This window comes from Pongo abelii, chromosome 13, assembly GCF_028885655.2.
Source record: "Pongo abelii isolate AG06213 chromosome 13, NHGRI_mPonAbe1-v2.0_pri, whole genome shotgun sequence".
Lineage (NCBI taxonomy): Eukaryota > Metazoa > Chordata > Mammalia > Primates > Hominidae > Pongo > Pongo abelii.
In genome coordinates this window covers 60,530,053-60,552,571 of record NC_071998.2, presented here as the reverse complement: position 1 = coordinate 60,552,571, position 22,519 = coordinate 60,530,053, and the positions used below count along the sequence as shown (strand labels likewise).

The 22,519-nt window shown below is 41.2% G+C and overlaps 1 protein-coding gene across 4 annotated transcripts in view; it reads right to left on the bottom strand.

Moving 5' to 3' along the window:
• Positions 1–22,519, bottom strand: part of MAMDC2 (MAM domain containing 2) — a 182,428-nt gene that overhangs the window by 70,392 nt on the left and 89,517 nt on the right. For all 4 annotated transcript variants that reach the window (XR_010136520.1, XM_002819853.6, XM_054520031.2 and 1 more), the window contains exons 8-9: positions 16,426–16,569; positions 12,899–13,164 (exon numbers count right to left, since the gene is read on the bottom strand). Coding sequence is in view for 3 of the 4 variants with exons in the window: in XM_002819853.6 (XP_002819899.3) it covers positions 12,899–13,164; positions 16,426–16,569 (410 nt within the window). In the remaining variant the exon portion in view is untranslated. The remainder of the gene's footprint in view (positions 1–12,898; positions 13,165–16,425; positions 16,570–22,519) is intronic.

Below are 22,519 nucleotides of genomic sequence, written 5' to 3'. Positions count from 1 at the left end.
TGTCAGTAATTAATGACCTTTCTATTTCTACTTTGCTCTCAGCTGCTCTGCCTTAATAATGCTGGGACATTCATATCCTGAAGCAGTTCTCTTCCAGTGTTCCCAGACATCATGAAATGTGATAGGAAATTCACCTCCTCTCATGTATCTTGTCTACACATTGGTTTTCTGCTTCCTTAATCTCTTTATAGCAGGATGCCTGACTGTTAAATAGCCAACTATTTATAAATCTCTACAGAAACTTTCTAGACTTGCTCTTCTATTCGAGTGAACTTCTAGAGCTGCCTTTAAAACTTCAGAACCCTAGGTATTTTACATGTAATCATATTGTTATTCTGTAAGGGCACAGTTAAAAAGATTTTAAAAGTGGAAATTTGAATCAAAGACTTAAATTTCAACTTTTTTTTTTTCCTAAAAGGGAAAGATTTTTGTAAGAGAAAATGAAGGAGTAGAGAAAATTACCAACAAGAACCATGTTGCACAATGTTAAAACACAGTTTCTGCTATTAAGATGCCAAAAATATAACAGGAGGTAGAAGAGACCTAGAAGTCATTTTAAAACATGTCCTTGTTTCATAGAAAGGTGACATGACATTCTGATTTACATAGTAAATGCTAGAGTCAGGGCAACTCTTTATATTCCTGAACTAGAGCTCCTTCATTACACAAATACCATTCCAACAAGTAAAACCCAAGTCAATGACTTATAAAAGATTCAAAAAGGAAGAGGCATTTGAGGTAGACATTGAGAGAAGCATAGGACTTTCCTGGGTATGTATAATGATTTCTGCAACAAGATCAATGAGATATACTTTGCTATTGATAAATGCTGAGGGAGCATTGGAGGAGGAAGGCAGAGGGCAGAAGACAAGGATTTGAGGAATGAAAAGCCACACTGGAGTGAAGACAATAATTGAAGATACATCTTTCCAGAAGTTTGGAGGCTGAAGGAATGGGAGGGATTGGCAGCTTAAATGGGTACTGAGATGAAAGGAAGGTTTATTGTTCATTGGTGTCGAATGCAGGAGACTAACATATATTGGCAGTATGCAAAGGACTAATGGAGATTGAAGATTTACGAGAGAGGGAATAATTTATGAAATAAGTTCCCAGAGAAGGCAGGAAGGTGAGATCAAATGCCTAGATGGGCAGGTTGGTTTTGACGAAGAGCAAGGATAATACTTTCTTTGTCAGATTGATCAGGAGATGAAGAGAAGCAGGTGAAGATTCAGAGAGGAACAGAACTGAAGGAGCTTGTGTTGGATGCCTTTATCCTTTGGGAGGTGAACCCATGAGATCACATCCTAAGAATGAGGCAGGGAGGGTCAAATTGGAAATTTGCGAGTGAAAATAGACCTGAATATCTGGGATGGGGGATGAGGAAAAGTCAACAAGAGATGAGATGCATAAAAGGCTTTCCCAGCAGAATGGAGGGGACAGTGGAGATTAGTCTTATTTTCTCCAGCTGTGCTGAGAAGACTGGGGTAAAGATGAAAGCTACCCTGGGTTTCCAGGCATTAGGAAGACCAAGGTGGAGAAGTCAGGAAGACCTGCAGGTGGGGAGGGTATGACGTGGAAGCAACCGCATCACTGACCGTGATCGCAGAATGGAGGCTGGATAAGCTGTGTTGTGGGGCAGGGAAAGGATTGGGATTTGCATGGGGGCTGGTAAAACTTGATTTAGGTTCTTGGGAATAGGAAAAGGCACAATTTAAGAATGGGAAGCTGTTTCAAAGGGAAGAATCACAGCTCTTGGTTTTAGTAAATACCATCATAAAAAGTTCCAAAACAGGCCAAGCATGGTGGCTCACGCCTGTAATCCCAGCACTTTGGGAGGCTGAGGTGGGAGGAGAGCTTGAGGCCAGGAGTTCAGACCAGCCTGAGCTACTGAGTGAGACCCTGTCTCTGCAAAAAATGAAAAATAAATTAGCTGGCTCTGCACCCCAGCTACTTGGGAAGCTGAGGTGGGAGGACTGCTTGAGCCCAGGAGGTGGAGACTGCAGTGAACCATGATCGTGCCACTGCATTCCAACCTGGGCAACAGAGACCCTGTCTCAAAAAAAAAAAAAAAAAAAAGTTCCAAATCAGACTCAGCATACCATAAATGTCCTAATATTCACTCTAGCCAGATATTCCTGATTTTAAGTATTCACACTAAAATTCCTTGTAGGACAAATTGCTCAGGTGCTATGCTATAAGAGATTATAGTTTATCTTATCCAAAGGCAGAAACATTTAATCTTCTTTTTTCCTTTGATGGAATTATGTTCTTCCTTACCATCAACACCTATTCATTGATAGTACAGTTTTCTGTCTTAACTATTTAGTGGGTTACTAACAGGAGAACCCACTCTGTTCCAGAAATTGCCTTGACGTTAGGAATTAAAAAAACAAAACAAAACAAAACAAAAAACATGAAGCTGTATTCTCCAGAAGCTTCTGATTTAAGGAGATAGGTAAGTACAATTTCAACATAATGCATTAAGTGCTATGAGAGTAGTATGATGGTGATAAGTGCTATACAAGACAAGGGTTCTAGGTTAATTGCTTTGAGAAAATTGCCACCCTTTAACAAGGTTAAACTGGATTCTTTAATGTAGACCTTATTGAGAGTTTCTAATATGTCACTGTGCTTTGTGAATCTTCATGTGTGTAGAGTAGACATCCAGTCTGCCAAGTTCCGCAAACTCATCTGACAACAGAACTCTTTTTCAATGGAATATCTCAAGGCATTTGTGCTCCATGAGACATAAGATGAGAAGGGCTGACACAAGATTCTCACCTAGTGAAAAAAAATATGTATTTATATTTTTAAAAACTGGTTGGATGGGGGCTTTCTCCCAATACATAAATGACTTTGAAGTTTTTTTTTTTTCAGTCCTATGACAGAGTAAATATACAGACTTAAAAGGATTTACCATGAAGATTTTAATGACTGCTGGGCTGATTATTAAGCCTGATCTCAGTGAAATGGAATGCCTTTAGTTATTTTCATTTATGGACTGTTTAACGATTTTTCTCCAAAAGAAATATTTAATGAACACAATATTGAGTTCCTCCCAGTGCTTCTAATTAACAGACCACTGAACGATCTTTGTTAAAGGAAAGGCTAGCTTCAGGCCAGAAGGCGTTGCAGGATCTAATATGTATGCTACCATGGGTGACCAAGCATAAAGATAAACTAAGGATTTGAATATATAAGGGCTAATGTTTGTGTCCATTGTTATGGAATTTCTGACAATCACTCTGTAGTCTTTCCTAATATTTGGCCTTTAGGAAAAGTGTTTTGGACTGAATTGTTCTCTCTCCTCATTATCCTCCTTAATGTGTGAAAGTCTCAGTGTAACTGTTGATTACCTGATCTCTATTTCATAAAGAGGAAAAACAGATCCAGAGGACCATTTCATGATTCATCCTTTTTCAAAATGTTTCTTAAAACATTAAAGTTTTATTATTGTAAACTGTTTATAATTGTATAAAAGCAGCCATTTCTTTAAGAAAGTATCATCTTATTAAAATAAAGGTTTAATTCTGACCTGATTTTTAGTTTAAAGAACTTTACAGCAAAAATCAGGTATAGAATTATCCACGTATTAAAGAGATGTTGTCTATAAAACCTTATGAGGATCAGGACTAAGAAAAAAACATTCATTAGTCTTTTTCTCTCTGCTCAGCTAAATTTAATAAATGATATGTTGGGTACTATGCTAAGAACTTTATATGATGCATTGCCTTTGATCTTTACCATATACTATGGATATATGGCTATACTCCTGGTATACCCATTTTACACATGAAAGAAAAGTAAGGCTCAGGAAGGTTACATAACTAGCTCAAACTATAATGCCATTAGTGCCAGCAAACCCACAGCCAAGTGTCTTATGCATTATGCTACATTTTCCTCTAACCCACAGCTTTCCTTTGTCTACGTTAAAGCACCTTGAATTTTGACCCCTCCTAGGAGCCAAAGTTATTTCTAAACTAGAACACCAGAAGATTAAAAATAAAGTCCAAATTTTTTTCAGGAATCCTGAGAGTTAGGGCTGGACCTGATCCTACACTTTTGATGTTAACCAGGAGAGGGCTGGGAGGCTTTTTACACCAGGCTTAGTGTAAAAAGCATCAATTCTGGAGTCAAAAAGACCTGGATCTGCTGCTCAGTTCAGCCACTTAATAGCTGTGTAATGTTGAACAATGTCCTTAATTTTCTGCCTAAGCATTCCTCATCTGTTAAATGGCGCTGGACTGCTTTCCTTCCTAGGGAGCTGTGGCATCAAATGAAGTGCTGGAGAGTGTTCAAAAACAGCCTAGCCTCTGTTGGTGGTGGCTGTGATAATATCACACAGAATCTGTCCATAAGGCTACTTTGCTAGAATGGTCTAAGGGAAACTCTTAGCATTGCTTCATCCCTATAGTTTCTGCCAAAGATTAAACTACCCAGGGAAGACAGCAAGGGGTTATTAATAAGCAGCCCATTGTCCTTAAAACAGGTTGGGTAACTGCAAATAGGAGAAAGCAAGGTAAAGCAACATCCAGAGTGGGAGGCCATCAGAAAGGCACAGGGGAGGCAGAAGGCAGGCATCGGGAGTGAGGGAAATAACTGGAGAGAAGCTGAAAGCCTGGGCTTCTTTACAGTTCTGTGCAGGCTGCTGCTCACTCACCTCAGCTCTGGTCACATGTGACAACTCACTGAGAGGTGGAAATAATGTTCATGAAGGCAGGTACTGTCTTTGAGTTGGGCCCTGAAGAATCACACCTGACATGCTTTAGAAATGGGTTCAGAGGTCACAAAGCATAGGCAGGCGACACATGTGTGTCAGGCTCTCAGTTTAGGCATTCATTTCTACTAGATCATCTGGGGGACCTTAAGCTAGACTGCATTCTAAAATGTCAAGGACACTGAAAAGACATACTTTACTTCCCTTACATGAGTACTATGAGAATTAAATAACAAAAGGTGCCTACACCCCAAAGCAGGCTTGAAGAGCCTCATTTTCTCCAGGTGCGCAAGAACAGACCTTCCCCAAGATTGGAGAGAGACCTTGACCAACCAAAGATACCCTACACTAAAAGGCAGGCTTCAAAGTTGACTAGACCATGATTCAGACCCCAGCTCTGCCACTTCCCAACCCTAGAAAATCCACCCATTCATTCTTTTATTCATTCATTGACCACATAGGTACCAAACAAAATTTATTGAACAGAATTTTACTGATGACCTACTTTGCACCAGGGCACGGTGCTAGATGCTGTGGATACAGAGATGAACAAGACCGACAAGGTCCCTGTCCTCATGAAGGCTATATTTTCACAGGAAAAGAGATGGACAATGAACAAGTAACAAATGAGATCATTTCAAATTGGGATAAATGTTACACACAAAAGAAACTGGGCAAACTAATGGGGAGTAATCTGGGTATGAGGAAAGTGGTTATAAACTGGGCGGCAGTCAGGAATGTTCCTTTCTGAGAGGAAGCACTTGACCTGGGACAAAAGCATGGGAGCCAGCTTGATATGGGAATGGCTAGGGCAGGAGGCACCCCCTGTGCAGAGCACTGGCCCTGGGCCAGGAAAGGCCTTGGGACTCAAGGAACAGAGAGAAGGCCCACGTAACTATGTGGACTGTGGGACTCTCTGAATGTGGCAGAATGAAGGCAGATGAAGCCAGCAAAGTGGGCAGTGATCCAACTGTGCAGGACCTCAAAAACCACAGTATGGGATGAAGCTTTATTCTGAAGGCCGTAGAACAGTTTCACGCAGGGGAGGTCCAAGATTTGATTCCCGTTTCAAAGAAATGATTCTGGCTGCTGCGTCTCTCTCTCTCTCTGGAGTATAGAGAGAGTAAGGTGGAAGAGAAGATCCAGCTACGAAGATATTGAAGTCATTTAAGTAAGAAATGATGGTGGCTTAGACTAGGGTGGTGGCTGAAGAGAGAGAAGTAGAAATGTTTTAGATTAATTTTAGGGGTGTCACTGAAGGGTTTCGTCTGGAATTTAGGGAAAAGTGGCAAGGAAACAGGAAGAATCAAACTATTTAAATTTCCTGAAACTTCAGTTTCTTCACCTAAATTTGGTGTTACTGTAGCATATTAAGGACTGAACGAGAGAGCATGTGCTGCCCAGCACAAAGTAGGTACTTGATAAACAGCCACCTTGTGCCTTGTTCTGACCCAGGTTGAACTCTGAACCTTCTAGAAGTTCCAGCAAGTTCATTTCAGGACTCAGTCATTAGAAATTCCAACTAATACAAAATGTACGCTAAGCTCGATAGGCTCAGAAAAATCTCTTAAACTGTCATCAGTTTGGAAGTAAAGTCAATACTGAGTTATTAAACCACGCACAACAGCCAATATGAAGCTTCCAGACAGACTGTGACACCTGACAAATGTTGGCCGTATGCTTATTTGGGTGCTGTGTGACTTAAAACTCCTTTCTCAATGGCAAGAATTTTTGGAGAAACATGTACTCTCTGTGGACAGAAACCACATGTGGAAAACAATAGTGTAGGTTTGGGTGTCATAGCTCTGGAAAACTCTTGATCTCTGAAGCTTTGACAGGGGTTCTTGGCTTACAGGGTACACGCGAGGACTACTGATCTGACTCTAGCTTTCTGAGTCACTCACAATGAAAAAGCTACCTAGGGGCAGGAAGACCATTCATCTAACTCTGTTCCTGCCCAGCCATATGGTCACAGGAACATCTCCCAGCACTTCAGGGTGGGGGACCTGGGCAGGGACACTACACAGACATATCCTTGCACAGGCTTTTGGCTACGACAAAATCTGCTGGGCTACCATGCCTGGTTTCAGTGCAGCTCAGCTGCATATGAGCCTGAAACACACGGTCTTTCTTATTGCTCTCTTCTTTTTTGCTTTTATTGTGGTTATTCAGAGCAATAGTTCTCTATGTTGGATGCTACAGTACCCTGGTGCACTTTATAAAATACTGATTCCCAGGCCCCACACCAAAAGATTCTGACCTAATCAGTGTAGTAGATGCACTGCCCAACTGATCCTTCAGGAATGAAGGGCTTATTCTCCCAGTTGCTGAAAGTGTAGCCAGTGGACAGCACTCGGCTTGTTAATAATCTGTGGAAAGTTGCTTGGCATTTCAAGGCAATACCCTCTTCCTGAGGTAGCCAGCATCCAATGACCAATCAATATGGGACTATAAAGACAACATTGCTCTGAAACAGGACAACTCTGAAAGGCCACACCAGTTTCAGAACTCCCTGTAGGTCAGCTGAGGCCTTCCTTGAGAATGCACTGCAGCCCGACAGCTTCCCCTGCCTGATCCTGCTTCCTTTCCTTCCCTTCCTTCAGTGGTGATCCCAAGAGCAACCCTCATAAACTTCCTGCAAGTAAGTCTCCATCTCAGGGTCTGCTTTCCTTGGTTTGAGGTAACACTTGGACATCAGCATTATAAAGCTCCACAGGTGACTTTTTTTTTTTTTTTTTTTTTTTTTGAGATGGGGTCTCGCTCTGTCACCCAGGCTGGAGTGCAAATCTTGGCTCACTGAAACCTCCATCCACCTCCTGGGTTCAAGCAATTCTCCTGCCTCAGTCTCCCAAGTAGCTGGAACTATAGGGTTGCACCACCATGCCCGGTTAATTAAAAAAAAAAAAAATTTTTTTTTTTTTTTTTTTTTTGAGACAGAGTCTTGCTCTGTTGCCCAGGCTGGAGTGCAGTGGTGCGATCTCGGCTCACTGCAAGCTCCACCTCCCGGGTTCACGCCATTCTCCTGACTCAGCCTCCCGAGTAGCTGGGACTACAGGTGCCTGCCACCATGCCTGGCTAATTTTTTGTATTTTTAGTAGAGACAGGGTTTCACCATGTTAGCCAGGATGGTCTCGATCTCCTGACTTCATGATCCACCCACCTCGGCCTCCCAAAGTGCTGGGATTACAGGCGTAAGCCACCGCGCCTGGCCTTTAAAATATTTTTAAGTAGAGATGGGCTTTTACCATGTTGGCTAGGCTGGTCTCCAACTCCTGACCTCAGATGATCTGCCTGTCTCGGCCTCCCAAAGTGCTGGGATTACAGGTGTGAGCCACCATGCCTGGCCCTCCCTATGTGATTTTAATGAGGGTGAATAACCCCTGCTGAAAAGTCAGAATGTGACAATCAGTCAACAGACAATTATTGAGCATCAACTGAGTGCCAAGTACATTGCTAGGTTTTTGGTCCCAGATGGAAAATTAAGAGAGAAATTAAGAAAACTGACTCTGATTGCAAAGCTAGTAAGTGGCAGACTTGGGGTTTAAAACTAGAGAGATTGCTGTGTCTGTTCTCCTAATCACTATGTTATGCTGTCTCCAAGATGATGGAGGGGAAGCACAGGATGCCAGGGAACCCTAACCTGGCCATGCTGGATAGAAGTGGAGAGTGGGGTCAGAGAAGGATTCTCTGAGGAAGTGAGGTTTAAGCTGAGATCTAAATACGAAGAGTGTAGGCAGAGGCAACAGGGAATGCAATAATCTAAGGTAGGAGAGAGCAGAATGTGTCCCAGGAACTGATTGCTCAGTGTGATTAGAATGGAAAATGCAAGACGTAAACCTGGTGAGGTGGCTGATGCTAGAGCATGCCTTTTCTCTAAAAGCAATAGGAAGCCAAAAGGTCCCTGCAGAGGAGGGTTGCAGCATGATAACTCTACTGCTGGACAGAGACAGATTGCAGGGGAGCAAGAATGAATGGCAGGTGAGGATGGTTTTTAATTTCAATTGTCAGATTCAATTTAAAGACCAATGGCTCTCATCCAAGGATAGGATGACACCTCTAGGGCCATTTGGAAATGTGTGGAAATAATTTTGGTTGTTGGAATAATCACAGATGCTAAACATCCAGTAAGGTGAGAAGTGTTCTCACCGCAAAGGCACAACTGTCCTCTTCAAAATGCTAAGGGGGCCCTCATAGGGAAATCATGCAATAAGCAAAGCACAGAAGGCTTAACTGTAGGAATATAAATGTTCTATGCCATAACAATGTGAAAGTTCAGTAATTGTATATCTGGGAGAATTTGGGAAGTCAAGGGGGTAAGAGAGGTGAAGGGAAATGCAGGATCGGGGGAGGTTTATTCATTTTAACATGGTGGGGTGTCAAGAGACACTGTCTAAAGTTTATGGATCCAAAAATAAATGGTTTAGTGTACTAAAGTTGTAAAGGGAACCAAGAAAAAGGTTCAAAATAAAAACAAAACTAAAAATTACGAGGAAGAGAGAGAAAAGCAGAAGGAATAGTATAAGTTCCTTCTCTTTCATCGTAGGGAGTCAGCCAACACAGCTAAGGTTAATGAATCAAGAAATGGAGGTGGAAATATATTTAGAGTTATAGAGAAAGCCGTCAGTGAATCAGGAAGAAAAACCATCAGAAAAACAAGAAGTGGAAGTAGAATTTTAAATATTTATGTATTTATTTATTTTTTGAGATGGAATCTTGCTTTGTTACGCAGGCTGGAGCGCAGTGGCATGATCTTGGCTCACTGCAACCTCCACCTCCCGGGTTCAAGCGATTCTTGTGCCTCAGCCTCCTGAGTAGCTGGGACTACAGGTATGTACCACCCAGCCTGACTAATTTTTGTATTTTTAGTGGAGATGGGGTTTCACCACGTTGGCCAGGCTGGTCTTGAACTCCTGACCACAGGTGATATCCCTGCCTTGGCCTTCCGAAGTGCTAGGATTACAGGCGTGAGCCACCACACCCAGCCAAATGAGGCAGTTAGTCTTGATGTTTATTTATTTATTTTTAGATGGAGTCTTGCTCTATTGCCCAGGCTGGAGTGCAGTGGCGTGATCTTGGCTCACTGCAACCTCCGCCTCCTGGGTTCAAGTGATTCTCCTGTCTCAGCCTCATGAGTAGCTGGGATTACAGGCACATGCCACCATGCCTGGCTAATTTTTGTATTTTTTTAGTGGAGATGGGGTTTCGCCATGTTGGCCAGGCTGGTCTCGAACTCCTGACCTCAGGTGATCCACTCGCCTCGGTCTCCCAGAGTGTTGTGACTTCAGGTGTGAGCCACTACTCCTGACTGGAAGTGGAATTTTGAGTTCAGCAGTAGGGACTAGTGAGGGAAACTCTGATTTCTCATTTTATTCCTTGTCTTAAATATATTTTTGTATGTTTATTTCTACCTGTATATGTTATATAAGTAAGTGAACTTTAGTTTCCTGCTTACCCAATGTATGCTTCTATGATGGATGTCAAATGGTTCTTTTACTCTCTGAGAAGCAATTTCTGTCTAACAGGGACCTGCCAAGAACTAAGGGCCACTTTGAGACATGTAGCCAGAGTTTTCTAGTGTTGAACTATACTGTCTCCTCATCTGCACTGGGGCTGAATCCATGACTAGTTCTTTCTGAGTGCTGTAAGAACTTCTCTGCCCCAACTGGGTCTAGATCCATTTTTCCCTAAGTGGTTGTGGGGAACTGTGCAGTTGCTGGACGGCTTGGTAGTTGGCCTCCAAAGAAGAAAAGGGCAAATTCCTAGGGGCACCCTTATCTGCTAGGAGGCGTGCACCAATTCAGGTATAAGCAGAGACTCACTATAAAGGAATGATTCTAAACAACCCACTATAATGATTCTAAACAACTCACTATAAAGGAATGATTCCTAAACAACCCATGTTTGTTAATAGAGGATAAAGTAGGGTGGGGGGAGATGAGTGGAGTGATGAGCAGGAGTTAGAATCCAGCATGGCCTGAATTTTAACCGTCTAAACACTGGCTCAGCTGGGTCTCTATTTGTCATTATTTTTTACAGCAACTGGTAAAACTACTCCTTTGTCTTTTTATGTAGCCCTTCTGTGGGCTTTACATGACATTGCATGGTAGTTAGTTGCTTACATATCTTAATCTTCTATCATCTGTGATCTCTTCTTCTTCAAGGGTAGGATCTGAGCCTAATTCATTTTTATATTCCTCGTACTGAGCATATACCTAATAAACACTGGTTGAGTAAAGAAAACGAATGAATAAATATATAAATAAATAAATAAAAGCCAAATCAATAAATAAAATGCTTATTTTATCCTCCTTTAAAAAAATCAGCAAAATAGGACATAGAGTGTAACGAAGATTCCATTACTTTCTGGTGTACCCCTGACTGTGGGACTCTGGTATTTGCTTCTGTGTATGTGTGTGCATGTGTGTGTGTACATGCATGTGTGTGTGTGTATGACTATAACTACTTGTAAGAGTTAAATAATTGGTAATGGGAACTCAAGTTAGGCCTTTGGGATCCCTAAGAGGTGCAGAGAAACTTGGGTTTCTCCAGGACTAGTAAATCGAAGAGGAAAGTTCAATAATGATGCTGCAAGAGTCCATCTATAAGATGACATTTATAGGAAGAAAGGCTTGTTCAAAAATTATTTGATATTGTCTAGGCAATGAGCTTAAAGAGCAAGAGTCTAAGCTAAGGGTAGAAACATGGTACCGGAAACACCTGTTTGCTTCCTCTTTCCTCCAGGGAGCTGAGCAATATATCTCTAGTTAGGTGATCAAAGACTGATAAAATCACGCAAGGAATACTTACAACACTATCTACTTAATTCGCATACAAATAATAAGAAGCCGTTTCTGTAAGATTCTGGTAAAACTTAGATGCTTCTACTCTGCTAGAGGTATTAGAAATCAGTTTAACTCTTTTAGAAATCAGTAAGTCAAGGAGGTTGCCATGCTATTCCTGCCTAGCAATGGAAAATAGTTTTTCTTCTTACCTAGCAATGGAAACAAAAGATTTTCAGAGATCTTTGATTAAACATGGTAAAGTTTAATGATGTCCTGGAGGGTTTTATAATGGACTAAAAGTAACCAGGCAATATTGTGATAAGAGTGGTGTACTAGATTTCTTTGGCAGGAAGTTATAGATGGACACAGCTATGATTCTATCCAGATGGTTGTAACCAAGAGAAGTTCGGGCTATGAATGTCTGTGCAGGTTCTACTGTTCCCCCAAGTTTGCAGCTTCCCCAGGGGAGCCTGCACTTTGGGTGACTCCTGGATTTGAATGTGATAGACTGATTCATTCATTCATTCCTTCCTTCCTTCATTCAACAATGTTTATTGAACTACCACTGTGTGAGTTATCTGTTTGAAGGATAGCACTTTCTTATTTTTCTTTGGGACCCTTTCTTACACGACAGGATACTCAAGAGATATTTGCTGATTGATTGACACAGGCTGAAACAAAATGGATTTTTCCCGTACTGGTTTCATTCTGAGTTGCAGTTGACAGAATTTATTGCATCTGTAAAACTTCTTTAAGTTTATGAGTTGCTAAGCTTGAGAGATTTCAGCTTTCTTTTCCATTCCCCTTGCAATAAAGATCTCTTTTTATATTCTCATTTCTATCAAAATCAGATGCTGACGGTTCCCTTATGTAAATTCTCTCTGGCTAGGGCGGTGTTGGTTCTATATTTTTTAATGAGCTTCCTCATCCTGTGTTCAGCTAGAGCCTTAGGTTGTTAACCTTAAAGCCTCAATGCAGAACCAGGCTCACTGATTTCACCTTTTTAAAATACTAGCATTCCCACTAGTGTGTGTATGTGTGTTTGAGAAAGAGGGAGGGAAAGAGAAAGAGAGAGAGAGAATTATGACTAAAGTTTCAAACTAAAGTTCAGCTGTTGAACTTGGACTATTCATGTACTCTAAGTCTTTGAATTAGTCTTAGGGAATTTAAGAGATAAACAAAAAGCAAACTCTCTAGGTGGCTGTGATTCAGAGACCCAGAAAACAGAAAATAACTGAACGATTAACCTGTATGTGGCTGGGAGTAGGGTGTAAGGGTGAGGCCGTAGGCCTGAACAGAAGGAAAATAATACATCACCAGTTGACAGTAGCTAGACGGACATTCACAAAACTAGTCCAGCAACTGAACATGGACACAGGAGAAATTGGCTCTACTGTACCTTGGTAGGCATGGGCTTCTTAAAGGTGATTTCAGCTTGCATCCAAACACCCCTTGGGGACTCCAACACAGACCAGATCTTCTCCTGAACCACATGGTTCTCTTCAAAGATGTAAACTGCTAGGGTGTCACTCATTTTTAAAAATCCATAGATGGCATAATGAAAACGCAGACAATACTGCAAGTTTCCTGGTAGGGAGGGCCCATAGAGCCTTCCAATGTAGCCAGGCTGAGATGTGAACTTTGTGTTGGCTAGCAGGTAATACCCTGCAAACAAGATAAAGCATATCAGCAATGCAAAATAATCTAATCTAGATTAGCAAGTGGTAAAATATGATTAAAGTAGAACTAGACAGCAAAGACTATCAGCTATGCTTTAAATGATAGAAAGCATTTTCTAATGTCTGTGGCTTAAGTGACAGAAAATATCCATGTGCCTCTATTGAAATGATACCTCATTCAATTCTAAGTAAACGTTATAAACCAGTACAGATTTTCTATAGAATATGCCCAGATTCCAGTCATTAATTAGGATTTACACTTTTCATGAAACAAAAAGGATGAAGTCATCTTGGAGACACCAGCTGCCTGGGTCAACCATCTGACTTAGATTGTACATTCCGAGGACTGAACCATAGTGAATGGAAGGCCCAGAGCTGATTTTTCCTTATTATCTCCTTAGTGACCGATAGAGATGGTGGGATTTCAGGCTGGCCTGGCAGTCTTTGTGGAAGTTTGTGTGTCTGGGCAGAGCCTACTCCTCTCTTGGTCAAATGTTAAACCTGCCCTTGAAGAGCAGGTTTTTCATCAGATGGATCCTCCCAGGTGCTAAAGATCTATGTTCTTCCTTTATTCCTTCTAAACAACATAAAGAAAAATAAGATCAGGGACCTCCCCCTCCCTCCATCCCCATGGTCAATTTAAAATGAGTTCGTGTATCCTGGAAAGCCTGGGCAGAAAAGAAAAAAATAATAACACCTTATTTTTTCTCTTTCTTTTTTCTGCTCCTCCTCCTGTCAGTTTTCTTTTGGGTGCCTCAGTCTTTGTATACAGTTTAGTTTTACCCAGTTATTTAACTCAAAAGAAGAGAAAGACATGCCAGAGCTCTCTCTCCCTCCATACACCAAGAGGCCATATGAGGACACAGGATAAGGTGGCCATCTGCAAGCTAGGAAGAGACCCCTCACCAGAAACCACCCTAATGGCACCTTGATTTTGAACTCACAGCCTCCAGAACTGTGAGGAAATAATGTCTGTTGTTTAAGCCACCCAGTCTGTGGTATTTTGTTATGGCTGCCTGAGCAGACTATTATGGGTGGCCATACAACAGCCAGAACAACCTTTTTGAAACCTAAGTTTCATCTGTGTTTTTTCTGCTTAAAACCTCTCAGTGGCTTCTCATGTCCTCTATAATAAAATTCCAAATGCTTCCTGTGGCCTGCCACACCCAGGATCTATCTCCCTCTCTGACATCATTTTCCTCCACTCTCCTCGTCACCATTCCTCCCCACGGTGCAGCCATACAGACCTTCCTATTCTGTGGTGTGACCAGCTCTTTCCAAATTCGAGGCCTTCACAGATGTTGTTCCCTCTGCCTGGGTCACTCCCACTCCCCCAGCTAACGGCAGCTTCCCTCAGAGAAACCTTCCCTGAATCCTGAACCCAAATTAGATTCTTCCCTCTATTCTGTCTCAGAGCTCACTCTTCATTTCTTCCTACTGTGAAAGAAGGGGATCAGAACATGCCACCCCAAACTATGTCACTTTGGCATTTTGATTATTTTAAGGTAAAGTCACTTGAGAAATAGCAGAGGCAGGAAGGACCCTTTGACCTCCCCTTTTCTATTATACTTAAAAGCAGGTCATAAAATTTCCTGTGAACAAGGTGTTCTCCCTGTCCCAGAAAAGGAAGAACATTCTGTCACTAAAGACTGGGAGTTGACACCAAAATGGATCTGTACAAACAAACCTACTAACATAACCTTCATCTTCCATTGTTTCCTCCATATATTTCCTAGCCACTTTCCCACAATTTACTGCCCCTGGAAACTTAAGCCCCCGACCCTTTTTTGTCTTGCTACTTCTCCACAATTTTATCATCCTTTGTTTAAAATGGTATTGAAGCTCTCAGGCCTATCTGCTTCTTTGTGTCTTCATTGTTTTTATGAAGGCTTCTAAGTGCAAGTCAAAATATTAAATAAAATTTGTATTTTTTTCTTGTTAATCTGTCTTACATCACTTTAATTCTCAGGTCCAAACATGGAACCCAAGAGGGTAGAGGAAGTTTTTCCTCTCTGACAGCACTTACCACAACCTGTGATTATAAGTTTGTTTGTGTATATATTTGTCTAATGTTTCTCTTGCCCTTTGAAAAGATTGTCTGCCAGTGAAGGTGGGATTCATTTCAGATTCGTTCACTGTTGTATTCCCCAGGAGTTAATCCACTTGAATGTTTTATTACTTTGAAAATTGACAAACTGAGAGTATGGTGAGTCTTTTTGTCCCTATACAGCTCCCCGTTTCATCAGTTCACTGCTCCCAGAATTCAAATGGTTCTCTAGAGATGATTTTCCAGTTAATCAGCCCAAAGTCAGAATAGATTTGGTAGGGCCTTTATTTCTACAGGTTAGGCAACCTCTAAGAAAAGAATACAAAATTACAAGCACGAAATTGTGAGGGCTCTTTCAAGGCCTTTCTCAGGCTGGTAGAAGGCAGGGGCCCTGGAACCTAAGCTTCACCAACTCCACGGTAAACTCACCTCAGTCTCCAGTATATAAATATGTGTTGAATAAGTGAATGAGACACTGAACTCCTTGAGATCAAGCTCTTCACACTTGTCTCCACTGGGTTGGGCTCCACAAAGGCTGTCATTAAATTAATAGGTAATCCCTACACAAGGAGCACTTAGACTCCTGTTTCCAAAAGCTCCTTGTAAATATATCCATCTAGTGTCCACTCAACATTTTTTAATAGCTTTTCCCCTCACAATAGATTTTTTAAATTATAGTAAAATATACATGGTATAAAATTTACCATTTATCCATCTGAAAGTGCACAATTCAGCGGCACTTTGAGCATTCACAATGCTGTGCAGCCATCACCACTATGTAGTTCCAGATCCTTTTCATCACCCAAAGGCAACCCCATAATTAAACACTCTTATTCCCTCTGCCACGGCCCCTGGCAACCACTGAAATCTGCTTTTTATCTGTAGGAATATGTTTCTTCTGGAGATTTCATATAAATACAATTCAACAGATTTTTTTCCTTAAAGGTATTGCATCTAAAGTGAGTTCCAAAATATTTTACAAGGATTTGCCTGTTTAATTAACTAGCAAATATGTTTGTTAACACGGCAACTTGAATTCCAATTTTAAAAAATGGTCAAACACAAGATTACTGATTGTCTTTGCTTCTTCACAGCTGCCTTTTTTCTTTAAGTCGATATCTTTGCAGGTATGAAGTAGGAATGGCCAATAAAGCTTACGACTACCCAAGACGTCCCCACATAGATAGATCCCTGATTTACCTAAGCCTGTAGTGTGGTCTCCAGCCCGATACATGTTTGGTTTTACTTTCACTCGGGTCCAACCTGGACCTTCTTTATCTTGGTAAAAGTTGCAGAGATCTTGCTCAAAATTGCAGCTGGCTTCCACGGCACTGAACAGAAGTTCTGAGCAAAGGACAAGCAAAGTTAATGACAGTCAGTCCCAAAGATCTCAAAGGACTACATCAACTGGTTGACAGATATTTATATATATACATTTGTACCAGGGGAGATTGAAGAAGTAAAGCACAACTAAATATCTTTACCCAAAGGGCATGCTGACAGGTTAGCATCAAACCAACATTTCAACATGACAGGAAAATTGTTCTTTTCCTTTCTAAAGGGAGGGGAGAAAGGAGCACTGTTCACATTATAAAAATGAAGTACCCGACTTCAAAAGAAATTTCCTCTCATGACTGTGAACATTTATTCATATACTTCTTCACAATTCACAATTCATTCATAAAAATTTTAAAAGAAAAAAAGAGAAAAGGAAGAGATTTTATGGGACTCAATTTGTCTCTAAGATGAAGATTTTAGATATAATATTTTATAGAAATAATTTTCCTTTGTTGCTCAATCTCTGTGTCAGAAGCACAGCTGATGTCTACTTTGACATCAGTAGTAGGAGCTGATCTGCTTGAAGAAAGTCATCACTCAGTTTAAATTGTGCAGGTCAAAGAGTCACAGTTCTGTCATGGGTACTGCTATTGCTTTGACTTTGCCGAGTTCTGGTATTATTTATCCTGTTCTATAAATACCTCACCCCAGATGGCCTAGAGGGAACATAAAAGATTTCTGCTCTTTGAGAAGACATACAAATGGCCAACAGGTATATAAAAAAAATGTTCAACATCACTAATCGGCAGAGAAATGCAAATTAAAACTACACGATATCAGCTTAGTCAGAATGGCTATTATTAAAAAGACAAAAATTAACAGATGTTGGTGAGGATGTGGAGAAAAGGGAACTCTTATACAATGTTAGTGAGAATGTAAACTAGTACAGCCACTATGGAAAAGAGTGTGGAGATTTCTCAAAAAAATGAAAATAGAACTACCATTCGATCCAGCAATCCCATTACTGAGTATCTACTCAAAGGAAAAGAAATCAATATATCAAAAAGATGATGCACTTGTATGTTTATCTCAGCACTATTAACAGTAGCAAAGATAAGGAAACAACCTCAGTGCCCATCAGCGGATGACTGAATAAAGTATCATATGTACATACAAACTGGAATACTATTCATCCATAAAAACAATGAAATTATGTCTTTTGCAGCAACATGGTTGGAATTGGAGGTCATTATCTTAGGTGAAACAAGTCAGACACAGAAACACAAATACTACATGCTCTCACTCATAAGTGGGAGCTAAATAATGTGTACACACTGATACAGAGAATGGAATGATAGGCAGTGGAGACTTAGAAGGGTGAGGGAGTAGGAGGGGGTATGGAAGGTAAGGAATTACTTAATGGGTACAATGTATGTTATTCCAGGATGGATACCTTAAAATCCTCACTTAACACTATGCAATCTATGCCTGTAACAAAACCGTATTTGTGCCACATACATTTATACAAATAAAATACTTCTACTCTTTTGAGAATAACTTTTAATCCTATCAACAAGTGGCTTGTAAATCACGCTGTTCAGATTGCCCTCTTAGAACAGAGGGGATGTGACTGTAGCAGTTGGGATACATTCGGTGCAGCCAAGTGTGATTCTTGTCTGAATGCTGACATACACGTCTAACAATCTGGGACTAGGGAGAGAGGACATGTGTTGAATAACTGGAAAATTATCTCTAGGGAAACATTTGAGCTCTAGGAGCAGTGAGCCGATGAAACAGCTCACTATAAAAACTTACTATATTCTCAATTTGTCAATTTCCAAAGCAAGAAAACATTCAGGTGGGCTGAAGAACTGACCCAGATTAAAGTGGATGAAAGAGGCATGACAATCAAATGCTACCAGGGATGCAAGATTCAATCTTGGTCCAGAAGAACAGATATCTATAAAGGTTGTTATTGGGGCAATTGGAAACATTGGTGTATGGACCGAAAGTAAGTTGATAATGTTGTATCAGTATTAAATTTCCTGAACTCCATAATTATCCTATAGTTATGCTGAAGAATGTGTTTGATTATAAAATACACACTAAAATATTTAATGGTAAAGGGGCATGATGTTTGCAACCTATTCTTAAATGGTAGATAAAGCAAACATGGCAAAATCTTAATTTGTAGAGCTGGGTGAAGAGTATATAGGAGTTCTTTGTAGTTTTCCTGCAGATTTTGTCTGAGTTTGAAATGATAGAAAATTAAAGAGCTCCAAGAAAATTAAATTTTAAAAAGTAACTGATTAACAACACATTACAAAAAAAAAGATCAGGTAAAAAGTGTTCCTATATAACTAGAACCTGATTGTATCTCAGGGGATATGCCCTAGGAAGTGCACCAGGAGCAAACCCAGATGAGCCAGACTGGAGAAGAGGAAATGAAGAGAATTCTCAATGCTCTAAGATGGGTAGATTAGCCCACACCCTGGTCTGCCTGATTCTGTCAGCACCAGGGTATCTTTAAGCCCCGAAGATAAAGTCTGTGAAAAATGAATAAGATGTTACACGAAGAAGGATCCTTTGACATTCTCTCATGGATATTTGAGACCACAGGAAACCCCATTAAAGCATTCAGTATTAGTCACCCCTCTGCTACTGGGTAATAAACAAATAAAAATCCCAAATCTATGGATGGCCATCTAACTCAGGAAATGGGGTGGCACTGCCAAGTGCCATGCACGAAGAGAACAGTAGGTCAGTGAATTCATCATCAGGAATGAATCTTCCCCCTTCCTCCTTTTTTTTCATTCTTTGTCCCAGCTAGAGAGGGTAGAAGAAGGAATGAATCTTAAAGCAGTGCTCTTGGGCGACTGCAAGAGAATCTTAACTCAGTTATTAGATGTGTGGGAGGGGGTGGAAGGTGGCATAAAAACGTGAAAGTTTACAGAAGTTTTATTCATAAGCACCAAAACTTGAAAGCAACCAAGCTATGTCCTTCAGTAGGTGAGTGGATACATAAACTGTGGTACATCCAGACAACTAAATATCACTCAGCGCTAAGAGGAAATGAGCTATCAAGCCGCGAAATGATACGGAGAAAACTTAAATACATATTACAAAGTACAGGAAGCCAGTCTGAAAAGGCTACACACTCTATGATTCCAACTATATGACATTCTTGAAAAGGCAAAACTATGGGGACAGTAAAAAGAACAGTAATTGCCACGGGTTGGGGGGAAGGAGAGGTGAATAGGCAAAACATAGAGAGTTTTTTGTTTGCTTTTTGTTTTTGAGACAGGGTCCCACTTTGTGGCCCAGGCTGGAGTGCACAGGTGCAATCTTGGCTCACTGTAGCCTCTACCTCCTGGGTTCAACCTATCCTTCTTTAGCCTCCTAAGAAGCTGGGACCATAGGCATGCACCACCATGCCTGGCTAATTTTTGTATTTTTTGTACAGACAGGGTTTCACCATGTTGCCCAGGCTGGTCTACAACTCCTGGGCTCAAGCAATCCACCCTCCTTTGCCTCCCAAAGTGCTGGGATTACAGGTGTGCACCACCATGCCTGGCCTGAATATAGAGGGGGTTTTTAGGGCAATGAAAATATTCTGTATGATACTACAATGGTGGATACATGTCATTATACATTTGTCCAAATCCATAGAGTATACAATACCATGAGTGAACCTTAATGTAAACTATGGACTTTGGGGACAGTGATGCATATGAAGGCACGGGGACTATGAGAGACCTCTGTATCTTCCTCTCAATTTTGCTGTGAACCTAAAACTACACTAAAAAAATAATGCCTATCAAAAAAACTTAAAAGTAAGCCAGGATCACTTCTCTCCATGGTGATATACTGAGTCATACAGAAAATATTTTTCTGATGATGTGATTATAATATTTTGCTAATGAATAGATTTGAAATGGATTTTCCTGGGGTCTTGAGGAGGTCTGATAAAAAAAAAATCTCAAAAGCATAACTCAGGAGCTAAATCTTTTTCACCTAGAGTGCTGCTTCTACCCTGAGACAGTGTCTGATTCCTGAAGATGGGGCCAGAGGCCTGTTTGTGACCTGAGTGGGTGCAGAGGCTTTGCTTCAAGCTTGTTTCAGAGGTGTTAGTAAAGGGCGGGTCACAAATTTAGCTGCTGGGAAGTGTAATGATGTATTTGAAGCATAGGGAGGAATCAGAGGCAGTTGGAAGCCTCTGAGCATCTGTTGATGATCAAGAAAAAAAGAAAAAAGAACTAAAGCCCCTTTAAGCAACTTACCAAAAAGCATCATAATGTAAGGTTTAGTTAATTACTTGCTTTCTGACATTTGAACTTTTTAGAAATGAGAAGCTTTGAAGATAATCTAATTAGCAGGAGTGTGTTGCAGTTTGAGAGTAGTTGGAAACATTTCTCATCCTTTCCTCTGCTCCATGGAGTTCATGGAGAGAAACTCAGCATTGGTTCCACAGATCTAAAAGGCTCAATAGCCCCTAGAGTGCTAAAAGATAGATACTGGGGGCAGTGTGTTCTCTACACTGCTAACCTTGCAGGGTAGTTTTACTCTAGCATGTGCCAGCCCAAGAGCAGGCTGAGACAGCTCAAAGCTGGCTTGGGTAGGAGAGGCAGTGGGACCTGGCACCACACTGAAGACCTATGGGGAAACAAGGGCCAGAGTCACTGACTAGGCTGTGGAGACCCTTGGGGGCATTTAAGATAAGAAAGGATGGGGCAACCTTAGCTGTAGCCTAGGCAGCAATTGGGCCTGGGTTTCCAAATAGACAAGAGGTTGGGGCAATGTGTTGTCGGTGAATGGCCAATATTGGGATTTAGGTAGTGATTCTCTGAGAGGCGTTCCCATGAGTGTTAGGATCAACCCAGTCCCTGGGTGTGGGGTGGACCCAAGCCCAGAAAGGAGATTGGGTCTGCATATGGCAGAGCAGTAGAGCTCTCAGTCTGAGGCTGGGTTTTATGGCAGGATTCTAGAAGTGAATGGGATCACCTCTTAGGCATTCAAAGATTTACAGACCAAAAGGAAGGCTTGCTCCCATCTTCTAAACTTTGGGACAAATGTGGTTGTGGAGGGGGAGAGTGAGGGGGCAAAGAGATGGAGGGGGAAGTGGGGGATGGTCTCACAGTCCTCTGGAAGCACGGGGCGGGGGTGGGGGCAGTTCATTGGAGGGCCACATGACATTGCTGTTGAGTACCTGTGACTATGAGATGGGTCTCAGGTCCGGGAGACTGGATTAACTCTAAACCCAACCAGATGGTGGGAACAAGATGCTTCATATGTTGATATGATTCCTGTCTCAGCCTATTAGGGAGATGAGGGAAGAAAATGCTAGATCCAGCTGGGAAAAGCAGAGACAAGAAGTCTGGAGTTAACCAAGATAAGGAAAAAATGTTGGCACCTGTTATGAAACAGAAGGGCATAAACTATTTGTGAAATGTAAGATGAAGTATGAAAATTAAAAGGCTCAGCTTCTAAAGACTCAATCTGGCCCACAGCTGCTCAATGAAAGACATAAAGCAGGCTCCAGCTGACACAATCATCAAGCTAGTGCCCTTTGCTGGTTCTCTTTAGTTGCAATCTGATCCACTGTTCTCCAGGGATGGGTGGGCATATTTTGAAAATAAAGTAAATAATACTGTCTCATGATGAAGCATTTTCTGTGTACCATACTCTGTGCTAAGGCCTTCACAGACATTAACTTATTAACCTTCCCAACAAGTCTATGAAACAGATTCTTCCATCTTTCCTATAGATGTGGAAAGAGTCTCAAAGAAGTTAAATAACCCATGACCCATGCCAGATAGCTTGGAAGTGACAGAATAGGGATGTGAATCCACATTCCTGGTGGATTGAGCATAACACTACGATGATGCAATTAAACCATTTAAAGCCAAGCTGGCATAGTGGGAAGTTCTGAAGATCAGTATGGAGTCTTGGTTAACCGAACTGTATAAGAACTCATATCTGTGGAAGTTCCTGTACAGAAGGAATCTGTACTGTGCAG